Source organism: Amphibalanus amphitrite, unplaced genomic scaffold, assembly GCF_019059575.1.
Source record: "Amphibalanus amphitrite isolate SeventyFive unplaced genomic scaffold, NRLGWU_Aamphi_draft 000068F_arrow, whole genome shotgun sequence".
Lineage (NCBI taxonomy): Eukaryota > Metazoa > Arthropoda > Thecostraca > Balanomorpha > Balanidae > Amphibalanus > Amphibalanus amphitrite.
The window spans coordinates 373,186-388,258 of record NW_024881564.1 but is presented as its reverse complement, the minus strand read 5'-3'; the positions used below and the strand labels follow the sequence as shown (position 1 = coordinate 388,258).

Sequence of the window (15,073 nt, the reverse complement as noted above, 5' to 3'; positions counted from 1 at the left end):
CACATTTGGCTAGGTATTGTTGCCCGTCAGATAAATGTCGCCCTTATCGCCCTTGTCATCACTCCTGACCTTCCTTACACTCATGCCGCTAAACTTTCAGGGTTTTATTCACGCAATACACCTCGGAGTAAAATAAACCAAATTCAAGCGCAGACCTCATGATTTACCAGACGCACCCCCGCATCGAATTTGTTTCATAACAAAAATAACATCACGCTATCTGTTACCCAAATCTACACGCCCGCGCAGCAAACCTTCCCATCGCGCAACATAATTCGTCGTTCCGACCAGCCCCGACGCAATGATTCGACAGCGATTCAATTAAAAACTGAGTCCCCGAGTCCTATTGAGACACCCAATAAATTTACCCAATCAACGCTTTGCCCCCCCCCCCCCAAAAAAAAGAAGCTTACATGGTGTTGTCGTTACGCCTAATCCTTACGCTCAGCCCGAGAAAGGTAGCCCTGAACCATCAGCCGGTTGGTGCAAATCACGGAGTGAATATATGAGGGACGGGAGCTGAATGATTGCATGTTGGCAAGGATCGAGCAGACTTCCTTTCTGTGACAATTCTTACTTGAACGGCGTTGTTGACCAAGCCGGTCACCGAGAGGTCGATGATGATAGCAGTTTGTCCGTTGTCGATGGCTGAGAGCGTGCACTTTCCTCGATCCAGCTCTCGATCACTACTGGATCTTTCCTCGTCAGCTGCTGCCCGTCGCGCTCCTCCCGTCGTACTCCATCCTCCGTGCACTGCCGTGTCCTCTGCGCTCCGCCCAGTCGGACTCGATGCTCCGTGCACTCCGGTGTCCTGTGCACTCCTCGGTACCTCCTCCATGACTGCCTCGTTCCTTTATACCCAGATTACTATCGCGTTGGTGTTCCAGGTGTGATTAGCATGGCTAGATATTCGTCGGTGTGGCGTGATAGGCCTAGTATCTTTATCTGTATGATGACTCATGAGTGGCATCGGTCCTGGTTATTGACTTTCTTCCAGCTGGTTGTAATTGGGCTGGGTGCAGTGCTTATCACTTTTGCTATCTTCTTGCCATCTGTCGTGCACACCTTTATTCTGCTGGGAAGCTGAGGTACACTGTCCGGCGTCGGCGCTTTATTGCTTGGTTTGGTTGTAATCACGATATCTCGGGTATTGGTTCATATGTATGGTCCGCCATGGTCATTGAACTTCCCAGCTGTTCCTGTTTTGGCCGAACGCTCGTGATATTAGCGAATTCGTCAGTTATTACTCTGTTTGCTGGACGCTCATTTGTCCCAGCTGCCGTCCAGTATCAGTAATCCCCGACCGTCGGCGTCGCTGCTCGTCAGGTGAATGCCAGATATGGGCATTGGCGTGCCCCACTCTCGGCACGGAACATCTGCTCTTCTGGACGTACATATTTGCACCTCCGATTCCACAGGGAGGGTGACTGGGAATTTTTGTTAGCGTCTGTCGGCGGCTGATAACTTCGTCGGCGTGAGTGTGATTTTGATGGCTTGACGCCTTCTATTAGCGGCATGATACGGCCCGAGGGGTCCCTGCGTCAGCTGTTTCTTGTTTGACATGCTCACACCGGTGTCGATCTGTAGGTCGAGACGGCGCCGGTGGCGATATCCCAGGCGCAGGTGCAGAGGGTTGGCGCACAGGATGCCGGCCGATTGCGCTTTGGAGAGATAAAGTTCCGTTATGAGCTTTTCCTGTACATGCGGGCGGGGAGGCGGCAGTGTTTACACCTCTGCAGTGCCAGGTGTAGCCTGTTTTTGGCGTGGCCACCCAGTTGGCGTGCGACCGATAAGCTCGTCACAGCAAGTCTAATGGTGCTCTTTGTTTTGCGCTACGTGGTCTAGAATGGCTAAAAATTGAGTTTAAAAATTTGACGTCATCAATTTTGAACAATTTTTTTGTTGTAGTTTAGCCAAAAAAGAGGCATCGATATAAAATTTGATATGTGAATAGACGTTGGTAGGGGCTACCTATCAAATATCTTCCTATTTTTTCGAAAGTCGATTTTTTTTTTATTTTTGGCTACTATATTCATTTTTTTTTATTTGGTCATCTTCTTTCCTGTAGTAAGCAATGAAAGAATTTTCATAGAAAAAAACCGTTAGTTTGCATTTATTGGTAACTTACGTAACCGAAAAGTTGCCGAAATAAACATATTACGATACTTTTTATGATTAACAACTTTTGTTGTCCAAGTGGAAACAACCTTAGGAATCTGGAGCGGTCTACTCTGCCCCGTCCACCTTGCCCATCGCATACCGTCCGAGACAAAAATGCCTTTCCGTCTGTCACAGAACAGTGGCGACGGGAAGAAACCCCGCTTTTTCTCGAGTATATGACATTTGAATGACATTTGAAGTAATACGGATGTCATCCTCGAGTATGCTTTATGTCATGAAGCAATCGGCAGCTGAATTGTTTATTGTTCGTCCAGCCTAAAGGTCCAGCTGGAACTATTTCTTAGGTCAAGCTCATGATGTGACCGAAATAGATTGTGTTAAAATAAAGTACCTAGTTTCGGTGTCAATATCACTCCATCCGTTTCCGTACCTCCCCTCCCCACTGTTGGGAAGAACACAACTGAGGTGTTTCCAACCCTCAGCAATTCCAAAACCCAACCAAACTTATACGACATTTAAAGGGAAATCGGAATTCGTCGCTGAAAAAGTTGCTGGCGTCGACGCCAAAAACACGGACATGGTACTGTAAGTACTGTGATAGTGAGATAAAACTATAGTCATTGGATACAGAACAATTTATTACCAGCTCATGAACTTTAGAACAAGCAATAACACAAAACATTCATTCGAAACACAGATGAGGTCACGATCCAGGCCAGCGATGAATTGTCCGTCAGTCCAGTTCAGATAAGGCAGACGATACATGTAGACAGGACGGGATGCACAGGTTCTGATGAATAAGGTAAGGCACATGACCACAGGGCCAGGTGTCCAGGGTCCGGCTGTGCCGCCGCCCACCAGCCGCACGGAGCAGACACCGCTCCGTCTCGGTGGCCGGGGCAGCACGCCGGCCGACGCCACGGCAGAGTCCCTTCATGCTGTAGAGGCTACTCGGCATGACAGAGGCTAGGGCACAGTAGCCTACAAAGCACGGCAAACAGACTTAGTGGTAGCCACCGCCGTAGCCGCCGTAGCCTCCCTTGTGTCCTCCGCCGTAGCCGCCGTAGCCTCCCTTGTGTCCTCCACCGTAGCCGCCGTAGCCTCCCTTGTGTCCTCCGCCGTAGCCGCCATAGCCTCCTTTGTGTCCTCCGCCGTAGCCGCCGTAGCCTCCCTTGTGTCCTCCGCCGTAGCCGCCGTATCCTCCCTTGTGTCCTCCGCCGTAGCCGCCGTAGCCTCCCTTGTGTCCTCCGCCGTAGCCGCCGTAGCCTCCCTTGTGTCCTCCGCCGTAGCCGCCGTAGCCTCCCTTTTGTCCTCCGCCGTAGCCGCCGTAGCCTCCCTTGTGTCCTCCGCCGTAGCCGCCGTAGCCTCCCGGGCTGGCCAGGGCGAGTGCGCAGAGCGCGGAGAGCACCACCAGAGCCGACAGGACCTTCATGCTGAGCGCTGGATGGTGGAGCAGGCTGTGACCTGGCTCTGGCTGGTCGGTGTCGGGTTTTATACCGGCCAGCCGCGGCGGTGTGAGGTTTCCACACGAACAGGTCACGCTCAGACATCGCCGTCGGCGGCAGGTCGTGGCCTTTCTGATCACGGTACACACGCTGCATGATATGACTGAATGTAGCGCATGCTAGACTTCTTAGACGATATGAGAAACAGGATAGTTGCCTACACTCTAGAAATAGTGACCGAAATAGACATTCTTCTGCCAAAGGATAGTTGCCTCATGTGCGATTGTATAGTAGGCATTTGATGGTGACAAGGTTGAACCCGCGCCCTGGTGGGGTCTGTTTCTAACGCGACCTGGAAGGGGGGGGGGGCTATTTTTTGTCCCCCTCGTGTCTCCGTAACTACTGGACGGATCCGAAAAATTCAAACTTTCAAACGGTGTTCGAAAGCCCTGTCAACTTTGTCGAAGGAAATCCAATTTCATTGACCTCGGCCTCGGGGTCACTGGTGACGTCACAGTTCAGGTCAAAGATAAAATGCTTTGCCATTCAAGGGGTCTTCTAGGGAATGCGCTATAACATCGAATAAAACGGGTTTTATCGAAAATCAGTGATAGGGCGCCAGCTGCTTAGTACATATATTGCTATAAGAGGTCACTGATAATACCAGGTCAAATCACAGGCCAGGTCACCAAGGGTAAGCACATGAACCCAATTTTACTAGGACTGTGCGATGCATGATTTATAGCAATCTTTCATTTCCAAGTCAATGGTGTTGGTTATAAGACCATCAGGAACAGTTAAGGTTACTTCCTGGTTGAGGTCAGGTCAGGTCAATGTCAGGTCAAAAAGGTCAAATTTCAAAATTGTTGTTTTTGCATAACTTGGGTATCTATTTGATGCAGCTCGTCACAGCAAGTCTAATGGTAGTCTTTGTTTTGCGCTACGTGGTCTAGAATTGCTAAAAACTGAGTGTGAAAATTTAACGTCATCAATTTTTAAGTTTTTTTTCGCTATAACTTGGCCAAAAAAAGGTATTGATCTAAAATTTGGTATGTGAAAAGACGTCGGTAGAGGCTATCAAATATCTTCCGTTTTTTCGAAAATTTAGATTTTTTTATTTTTGGCCTATTCAAAAAAATATTCTATTGATTTTTATTTGGTCATCTTCTTTCCTCCAGGTAAACAATGAAATAATTTTCATAGAAAAAAACGTTAGGTAGGTTGCATTTGTTGGTAACTTACGTAACCGAAAAGTGGCCGAAATAAACGTATTACGATACTTTTTATGATTAACAACTTCCTTGTCCAAGTGGAAACAACCTTTGGAATTTGGAGCGGTCTGCTCTGCCCCGTCCACCTTGCCCATCGCATACCGTCCCAGACAAAAATGCCTTTCCGTCTGTCACAGAACAGTGGCGACGGGCCGGAACCAGATTTTTCTAGAGTTATGACATTTAACCCGCGCACCGACGGGGGTCTGCGCCAACTTCGTACCGACGGGGGGGGGGGGGCGGCGGATGACCCTGAGATCTCGAGAATGAAGCAAGATAGCGACAAACGGCAAACGGCAAGGGATACGCACGGACAAGGTCTACAATTTTTACAAAAGGTCACTTTCAGGTCAGGTCAAAGATGACGTCACAGGGGTCAAAAAAGTCAAAATGGCGGCGCTAGGTATGGAAAGAGTTTTTCTCGAATAACTTTCGAACTAGTCAATATAGGAATAAACTAAGGGCAGCATCGTGATCCCCTCGTCAATCCGCATCGAATGATATATATGTTGACCTCGAAAGGTCAAGGTCAAAGGTTGACCTCAGGTCACTTGACCTCGAGGTCATCATGTATATCATTCGATGCGTCTTGACGAGCTGAACACAATGAGACCATCCGCGCGGCTGTATCTTGTTCCTGTACGGAGTAATTGTCAAAAAACCGCTGGTGACCTTTGATGACGTCACATGACCTTACAGCTGCCCAACAGCAAAACAGACCTCAAGGTAGTGAAGGTTGATCGTATATGAGGTCATTTATGGTTTATGGGGCCATTCCGACCCATTTTAGTGGTAAAAACAGGGAGTTGATTTTCCCCCATTGACTTATAATGGGGAGGTCGAGAAATTGACCTGACCTTAGGTCATCGATATCAAAATTCCGAGATAAATAAATTGTAGCTTCTAATGACCTTATAACATCCTGCGACTTTCGAAGGCCTCCGACATCTACTGTAGCTCTGGCACGGTGACAAAGTTGCAAAAAAGTGACTTGAGGTTGGGTCATTCAAAGTGACCTGGTGACCTGACCTTAAAAGTTAGGAGGTTCAAACTTGCACACCATGTGTAAAATTGATGAGAGAATAGTCGTAGAGAATAGTCGTACCAAATCGACGCCAACTTCCCGCTATTCGCGAAAAACCTCAGGGGGGGGGGGCGGATATCCGCCCCCCGTCGGTGCGCGTGTTAAATGACATTTGAAGTAATACGGATGCCATCCTCGAGTATACTTTATGTCATGAAGCAATCGGCAGTTGAAGTGTTTATTGTTCGTCCCGCCTAAAGGTCCAGCTGAAACTATTTCTCGGGTCAAGCTCATTATGTGACTGAAATAGATTGTGTTACAATAAAGTAGTTTCGGAGTCACATATCACTCCATCCGTCCGTACCTCCCTACTGTTGGCAAGAACACAACTGAGGTGTTTCCAAACCTCAGCAGTTCCCAAACCCAACCGAGTTTATACGGCATATTAACCCGCGCACCGACGGGGGTCTGCGCCAACTTAGTACCGACGGGGGGGGGGGGCGGATGACCGCCCCCCCCTGAGATCTCGAGAACGAAGCAAGATAGCGACAAGCGGTAAACGGCATCGGATACGCACGGACAAGGTCTACAATTTTTACTAAGGTCATTTTCAGGTCAGGTCAAAGATGACGTCACAGGGGTCGAAAAAGTCAAAATGGCGGCGCTAGATATGGAGAGGGTTTTTTCTCGAATAACTTTCGAAGTAGTCAAGATAGGAACAAACTAAGGGCACCATCGTGATCCTCTCGTCAATCCGCATCGAATGATATATATGTTGACCTCGAAAGGTCAAGGTCAAAGGTTGACCTCAGGTCACGTGACCTCGAGGTCATCATGTATATCATTCGATGCGTCTTGACGAGCTGAACACAATGAGACCATCCGCGCGGCTGTATCTTGTTCCTGTAAGGAGTTATTGGCAAAAAACCTTTGGTGACCTTTGATGACGTCACATGACCTTACAGCTGCCCAACAGCAAAACAGACCTGAAGGTAGTGAAGGTTGATCGTATGTGAAGTCATGTATGGTATATGAGGCTATTCCGACCCGTTTTAGTGGTAAAAACAGGGAGTTGATTTTTCCCCCATTGACTTATAATGGGGAGGTCGCGAAATTGACCTGACCTTAGGTCACCGACATCAAAATTCCGAGATATACAAATTGTAGCTACTAATGACCTTATAACATCCTGCGACTTTCAAAGGCCTCCGACATCTACTGTAGCTCTGGCACGGTGACAAAGTTGCAAAAAAGTGACTTGAGGTTGGGTCATTCAAAGTGACCTGGTGACCTGACCTTAAAAGTTAGGAGGTTCAAACTTGCACACCATGTGTAAAATTGATGAGAGAATAGTCATACCAAATTTCGCGGCGCTACGCGCCGCGGTTTTCCCGCTATCCGCGAAAAACCTCAGGGGGGGGCGGATATCCGCCCCCCCCCGTCGGTGCGCGGGTTAAGGGAAATTGGAGTTTGTCGCTGAAAAAAGTTGCTAGTGTCGACGCCAACTACACGGACATGGAAATGTACTGTGATAGTGAAATGAAACTACAGTCATTGGATACAGAACAATTTATTACCAGCTCATGAACTTTAGAACAAACATTAACACAACACATTCATTCGAAAACACAGACGAGGTCACGATCCAGGCCAGCGATGAATTGTCCGTCAGTCCAGTTCAGATGAAGCAGACGATACAGGTAGACAAGACGAGATACACAGGTTCTGATGAATAAGGTAAGGCACCTGACCAAAGGACCAGGTGTCCAGGGTCCGGCTGTGCCGCCGCACGCTGGTCCAGATTCACGTAAGACCCGATCAAAAATAATATTTGCTGTTTTCGAATTTACTTATTCCAGGGTTATTTTTCTTTTGTTATGTTCCTGGGGAACCAAGATATGCTTTTAGTTTGGTTCCCGAGCCCTCTGATCAGGAGCAGTGCGCGTTTAAAAGTGAGGGTTTTTTACCCTCTTTGCATGCCGCTTCCCAGCAAGTGACGAGTTGTGCTCGTGTGCTCACCAGTGAACGTTCGTGTCTCCAAGTTTTTGTGGTACCTCCAGTCACCCAAGGATGGCAACTTCCCAACCAAGTGGTCGTTTCCCCTTTTGAGCCAATACTGGGAGAATTCACTTTGGTTGGAATCACATGTGGTCGTGCGGTCGCTTGTTGTTTGTTCATCGGATGAAATGGTACAGAAGGACAGCAAAGTACAAAATCAAACTCATATCATGTGATACCTACGACATCACTCTTCACTTGGTAGGAAAAGGTTTTGCTACTTTTTGCTACTTTAGCAGTTAATTAGATTTTCCCGTTTCAGATCCACTCAATGAGATGACGTCCCCCACCCGTCGGGAGCTTCTGGAGGCGATGCTGGGAGCCGGTCCCCTGATGTCGGACGAGGCATTGCAAGCTGGTGTCGAGTTCTTGTGTCTTTCGGTTCCTCCTGGACGTGTGACTGACCGATCTGTCATCCGGGACGTCGTTCTTGATCACCGGAAGAAGATGCATCGACGCTGGGATGCTCCAGGAGTTCGACGGATCTTCGCGAAGATGCTCGACAAACATGCAGTCTGGCTTCTCGAATCTGTTCCAGTGGCGATCCTGGCACCTCCAGCTCCTGGGCAAGACGACCCGATGGATGGCCGCGGACGACCGTCGCAGATGCCGGCTGCCTTCACCCTCGTCTCCTCCCCCACCAGGCGCCGCAACGTGTCCCAGCTGCTCGACCAAGGATTCACCGGCGAGCAGCTGGCGTACGCGGCTCAGATGACTCTGAGGAAGGAGGGGAGGAAAACCGAAGCCGACATCATCAAGAAAGTGATTGCCGCTGACGGCCCGGACCCTACTGTGGTGCAGGCATCGTACCGCGGACCCCCTCCATCGCTTCCGAAAACGCTATCGGCCGACGAAGCTCTCGTGTTGCTCTTCAACACCAACATAACACGAGCTGCGTACCAAGAGGTCCGTGAGACATCCAAGGACCACGTCGCCGACATCTTCCCGCCGTACAACTTCGTATTGGATGCCAAGAAGCGATGCCATCCGGCTGGAGTTGTTGTCGACGACCGGGGCGCTTCTGTCCCCGTGCAGCAGTTGCTTGACCACACGGCGTCAAGGCTGTGCACGCTCCAGGCGTCGGTCATCCAATCGTCGGCAGCTCAAGGCTCCTTGATCCTGACCTCCAAGTACGGGTTTGACGGCGCTACCGGTCAACAAGTCTACCGCCATCGACAATCAACGGACGTCGATGACTCTACCATGTTCCTGGCGAGTATGGTCCCTCTGCGGCTCCGGACCGAGGATGGCCGAGTGATCTGGGCGAACCCGAAGCCAAACTCCACTTTCTTCTGTCGTCCGATCAGCTTCATCTTCGAGAAGGAGTCCAAGGAGTTGACCACCGCCACCTACGTCCAACTCCAGCAGGAGGTGGAGTCACTCACGCTGTCAGTCGTCCAACTCACTAACGACGTCACCATCTCCGTCCGCCATGAGATGACGTTGACCATGATTGACGGCAAGGTCCACAACGCCATCCAGGGCATCCGGTCGCAACAGGTCTGCAGCATCTGCCGGGCCAAGCCTACGGAGATGAACAACATCGACGGAGTCCTGGCCCGGCCCATTGCAGGAGACCGGACTCAGCACGGAATCTCCACTCTCCACTGCTGGATCCGGTCGATGGAGATGTTCCTTCACATCGCGTACCGACTCCCGTTCTGCGAGTGGCAGGCCCGTGGAGAGGAGAAGCAGCGGATCGTCAAGGAACAGAAGCAGCGGATCCAGACCGAGTTTCGTCAGCGTTTGGGGCTCCTGATCGACCAGCCCCTTCCTGGCGGAGCTGGAACGACCAACGACGGCAACTCGGCCCGCCGCTTCTTCTTGGAGCACGAAACGTCTGCGGACATCCTGGGCCTTGATTCCACCCTGATCCGCCGCTTCAGCTACCTCCTCCGCGCTGCGTCCTCCAACTTCCACCTAGACGAAGAGCGGTTCGGCGTGTACGCGGTTGAGACGGCCAGGATATTGGTCAGTCAGTATGGGTGGTTCAGGATGCCCCAGTCGGTCCACAAGCTCCTGATCCATGCTCCCACTGTCTCCGCCGGCATGCTCCTTCCCCTGGGGGCGATGTCAGAAGAAGCCCAAGAAGCCAGGAACAAGGACTTCAAGGCAATCCGGGAGCACCATTCGCGCCAGATGTCCCGGGTTCAGTCCAACACCGACCTGGTCCACCGGCTTCTTGAGACTTCCGACCCCTTGATCAGCCCCCTCCGGATGCGGAAGCGGAAGACTCCGACGACCACGGCCACGGACCAGTTTCCTTCAGAGGTCCTGGCCCTCCTTCGGGCTCCATCGGTGAAGCTGTAGAGCCTGGGTGGTGGTGGTGGTTGTCTTGCTGGTCGCGGGGATGAGCTTTCAGTGTGTGTTATGATGGGGAGGGAGGCATAAAGTTGCCAACTTTCAGTGTGTGTTATGATGTGACATATAAACAGTTTTGTTACAAATCATTCAGTGTGTTTGTGTGTTTGTGTGTGTGTTTGTTAAAGCTGGCCAACTAAAATCACTCGTTATTTTCGGTTTCTGATGTAAAATGTAGAAATTCGGTCATGTTTATGCTCATAGATCCTTTTCATGTGGATTTGAACTCAGTTCACTCAAAAATTATTTTTGATCGACTTCTTCGTGAATCTGGACCAGTGTGCGCCGCCCAGCAGCCGCACGGAGCAGACACCGCTCCGTCTCGGTGGCCGGGGCCGCACGCCGGCCGACGCCACGGCAGAGTCCCTCCATGCTGTAGAGGCTACTCGGCATGACAGAGGCTAGGGCACAGTAGCCTACAAAGTACGGCAAACAGACTTAGTGGTAGCCACCGCCGTAGCCGCCGTAGCCTCCCTTGTGTCCTCCGCCGTAGCCGCCGTAGCCTCCCTTGTGTCCTCCGCCGTAGCCGCCGTAGCCTCCTTTATGTCCTCCGCCGTAGCCGCCGTAGCCTCCCTTGTGTCCTCCGCCGTAGCCGCCGTATCCTCCCTTGTGTCCTCCGCCGTAGCCGCCGTAGCCTCCCTTGTGTCCTCCGCCGTAGCCGCCGTAGCCTCCCTTGTGTCCTCCGCCGTAGCCTCCCGGACTGGCCAGGGCGAGTGCGCAGAGCGCGGAGAGCACCACCATTAGAGCCGACAGGACCTTCATGCTGAGCGCTGGATGGTGGAGCAGGCTGTGACCTGGCTCTGGCTGGTCGGTGTCGGGTTTTATACCGGCCAGCCGCGGCCGTGTGAGGTTTCCACACGAACAGGTCACGCCCAGACATCGCCGTCGGCGGCAGGTCGTGGCCTTTCTGATCACGGTACACACGCCGCATGATATATGCATAACTGAATGTAGCGCATGGTATTCCTGCATGAACTTAGATTTGTGGTGGGAAGCGCATGAATGATTTTCTGCCCCAGGATCCTGTGGTGCTCCCACTAGGGTTTGAGCCTTAGTTGAATTCCGTGAGTGACTTGTGATGCGTGAATGGCATGTGTATGTGTGCATTACCTACATATGCGCACATAAATTAACCCGCGCCCCAGTGGTGGTCTCAGCCAACTTCGCCCTAGTGGGGGAGGCATATGTTACCACCCACTTCTAACTAAAAACTAAGAGAGCTAGAAAGACGCAGCAAAAAGCAGTCGATAGCTCTCAATGCGTATACGTTTGAAAGTATTTTGGTCATTTTTTATCTTAGAGCAGTATTGGGGTCACTGGAGGTCATCAAAGGTCAAAATTTGCCAAATTTTATTACATTTTTCAGAAAACATGCATTTATCTCAGGAACTATGATAGCTAGAAAAACACATGGAAAAGCAATCGACAGCTTTTGAGCTATTCTTTTGATAAAGCCATCATCAAAATTGACCTACCTAAAGTCAACGGGCCTCCAGAGGGCAAAAACTCAAAAAATACCTGTTTTTACGAAAAGTGTTTTTCGGCAATAACTTGCGCGTAACCACAGGCCTGAAGTTACTGGGGACCACATGGAGGACCGCGAAGACCAAATATTATATTTCAGGATCAGTCTTCACCCGATTGGGGGGGGGGGGTCGGGGTAATTTTCTTAGTCTCTTTTACATTAGTGAGGGTTTATGATACCAACAAAATACCAAACACATTACGATCGAAATACCAAATACCAAGTTGGTATCGGTTTGGTATCGGTATACCAAAAAGTTGGTATCCGATTGACATCTCTAGTATGAACAATTCGTATATCTCAAAGTCACATCGGTGACCTAATGTCAGGTCAATTTTGCGACCTCTCCATAAAAAGTCAATGGGTGAAAATTGAAATGCTTTTCTTTTGGCCGAAAACATATTCAAACACCGTGAAACAGGTAAACATGACACAATGAACCGGAAAATTGCACCTGTGACTCCTTCTACATATGTCCCTGAGGTCATCTCAGTTTATGAAATATCTCCAACAGTTTTTTTTACCATAACTTTAGGTAGAAACAATGCTAGAGCGCTGAAAACACTATGAATGTGTTCAGCTCAGCAATACGAATCAAATGGCATGCAACATGACATTTTCCATGACTTTGGCCTGAGGTCAAATTTTCAAGTTGACCTTTTCAGTTCAACTTATAATTCGTTCGACGCGTCTCGACGAGACAAAAGCGATGCCGGTAAAATCAACGTCATAAAAGCTTGGAGTCGAAAGTTATGATACAAAAACCGCTTCCGCAAAAACACCAACTTTTGATAGTTTCTGCCTCTGGAGGCTAAACCGTTGACCTTAGGTCAAATCTGAGAACATTAATCAGAACGACCTTTGAAAGAGCTATCGAATGCGATTTCCAGCAGCACTGCAGCTCTATTGCGGTTCCCGACTTATGCGCCAATGTGTGAAAAGTTGCCAAAATCGAGAACAAAAGTACGTAAAAAATTACCTTTGGTGACCTTTAGTGACCTCAGGGATGACCAGATCAAAAATGTCCTAGATAATTCTGAAAGATCCTGTAGCGAGCTATATGTTGCTTTTTACTGCGTCTTTCTAGCTTGCTTACTTTCCGAGTTAATCTGGTGTGGCCAAAAAGGCCCCCCACTATGGCGAAGTTGGCTGAGAAGCCCACCCGGGCGCGGGCTAAACAAAACATGCATAGTTTTGTCTTCCGTTGACTACATATTACTCTTCACGTCCATTTAGAGACAATATTTGTCTATTTAAGCAAATTGAGGAGGTCGTATGTTTTACTGGGGACGGTCCCCAGTAACCCACAAGTTACTGGGGACCGGTCCCCAGTGTCCCCAGTGGTGGTTATGCGCCTGGGCCTCATGTGACCGAAATAGATTGTGTTAAATAAAGTACCTAGTTTCGGTGTCAACATCACTCCATCCGTTTCTGTACCTTTCTACTGTTGGGAAGAACACAACTCAGGTGTTTCCAACCCTCAGCGACTCCCAAACCCAACCAAACTTGTACATTTTAAAGGGACACTCCCACCTTAACATTAGTTTTGAGTTGAGATAGCCAAATTGGTGGCCATGGCCTGCAAATACCGGTTTGGGCACTCACAACATCGACAAATGCTTTAATTCGGAGATTTGGAATTTCAAACTTGCAGTTTTCGGATTCTAAGGGGCTAGTGCATTGGTATGCCCCCTTAGAATTTGTGACGTCAGCGGAGATCTAACGATTTTTAAATCTTTTACTAAAACGTTTGGTAGCACGCGGTGGTATATGCTGCTTTGCGCGCAACAAATGCCGCACTTTCAAATAAAGTCGCTAGGAACAGCGGAGATCCCAAAAAGTAAACAAAAGTAAAAGTCGAATATCTTGAAAACCGGTGAATATTTTTCGGTGAAATTTGGTAGATATTCGTTTTCGCTCTTTCTGAACCGAGCGACATCACTTTCATGCCAATTCACAAACTTTTTTGAAGGTGGGAGGGTCCCTTTAAGGGAAATCGGCATTCGTCGCTGAAAAAGTTGCTAGCGTCGACGCCAACTACACGGACATGGAAATGTACTGTGATAGTGCGATAAAACTATAGTCATTGGATACAGAACAATTTATTACCAGCTCATTAACTTTAGAACAAGCATTAACACAACACATTCATTCGAAAACACAGATGAGGTCACGATCCAGGCCAGCGATGAATTGTCCGTCAGTCCAGCTCAGACGAGGCAGACGATCCAGGTAGACAGGACGGGATACAGAGGTTTTGATAGATTAAATCAGGCAACTAACCACAGGACTAGGTGTCCAGGGTCCGGCTGTGCCGCCGCCCAGCAGCCGCACGGAGCAGACACCGCTCCGTCTCGGTGGCCGGGGCAGCACGTCGGCCGACGCCACGGCAGAGTCCCTCCATGCTGTAGAGGCTACTCGGCATGACAGAGGCTAGGGCACAGTAGCCTACAAAGCACGGCAAACAGACTTAGTGGTAGCCACCGCCGTAGCCGCCGTAGCCTCCCTTGTGTCCTCCGCCGTAGCCGCCGTAGCCTCCCTTGTGTCCTCCGCCGTAGCCGCCGTAGCCTCCCTTGTGTCCTCCGCCGTAGCCGCCATAGCCTCCCTTGTGTCCTCCGCCGTAGCCGCCGTAGCCTCCCTTGTGTCCTCCGCCGTAGCCACCGTAGCCCCCCTTGTGTCCTCCGCCGTAGCCGCCGTAGCCTCCCTTGTGTCCTCCGCCGTAGCCGCCGTAGCCTCCCGGGCTGGCCAGGGCGAGTGCGCAGAGCGCGGAGAGCACCACCAGAGCCGACAGGACCTTCATGCTGAGCGCTGGATGGTGGAGCAGGCTGTGACCTGGCTCTGGCTGGTCGGTGTCGGGTTTTATACCGGCCAGCCGCGGCCGTGTGAGGTTTCCACACGAACAGGTCACGCTCAGACATCGCCGTCGGTCACACTCGTGACGTCTTTTGTCAAGTGTGGTTTGGTTGTCATGGGACGGTTTCGAATGCGATATCCATAGCTAGGGATGACCAAAATTTTGTATTTGCGAGAGGCTTCTCAGATCATTATTTCAGTCGACGAAGCTCAGCATGTGCAATAAAACATTGTCTATGGTGTGTAATCATGCCTTGCGTGCTTGTTCTCTTTGAATCGAAGCGTAAAGAGACGGCTACGCAGTACGCAGCCAATTAATGTGACCCTCCGGCCTCCCACCTTCAAAAAAGTTAATGAATTGGCATGAAAGTGATGTCGCTCGCTTCAGAAAGAACAAAAACGATTATCTACTAAA

The 15,073-nt window shown here is 50.0% G+C and overlaps 1 protein-coding gene across 1 annotated transcript; it reads right to left on the bottom strand.

The window, feature by feature from the left end:
* Nucleotides 1-10,569: 10,569 nt before the first annotated feature.
* LOC122378903 (glycine-rich cell wall structural protein-like) lies at nt 10,570-15,012 on the bottom strand. Its single transcript, XM_043360544.1, has 2 exons — nt 14,497-15,012; nt 10,570-10,972 (listed from the first exon to the last, which is right to left on the bottom strand). The coding sequence occupies exons 1-2, from the start codon at nt 14,603-14,605 to the stop codon at nt 10,719-10,721; spliced, it is 363 nt and encodes a 120-aa protein (XP_043216479.1). The 5' UTR covers nt 14,606-15,012; the 3' UTR covers nt 10,570-10,718.
* Nucleotides 15,013-15,073: the final 61 nt, after the last annotated feature.

What these genes read in the sequence shown, in the direction of transcription:
- LOC122378903 (XM_043360544.1), bottom strand. Translation starts at nt 14,605, where the DNA reads ATGAAGGTCCTGTCGGCTCTGGTGGTGCTCTCCGCGCTCTGCGCACTC. An exon ending in ACACAAGGGAGGCTACGGCG is followed by an intron (nt 10,973 to 14,496) that starts GCTACGGCGGAG and finishes CCAGTCCGGGAG; the next exon opens with GCTACGGCGGAGGACACAAG.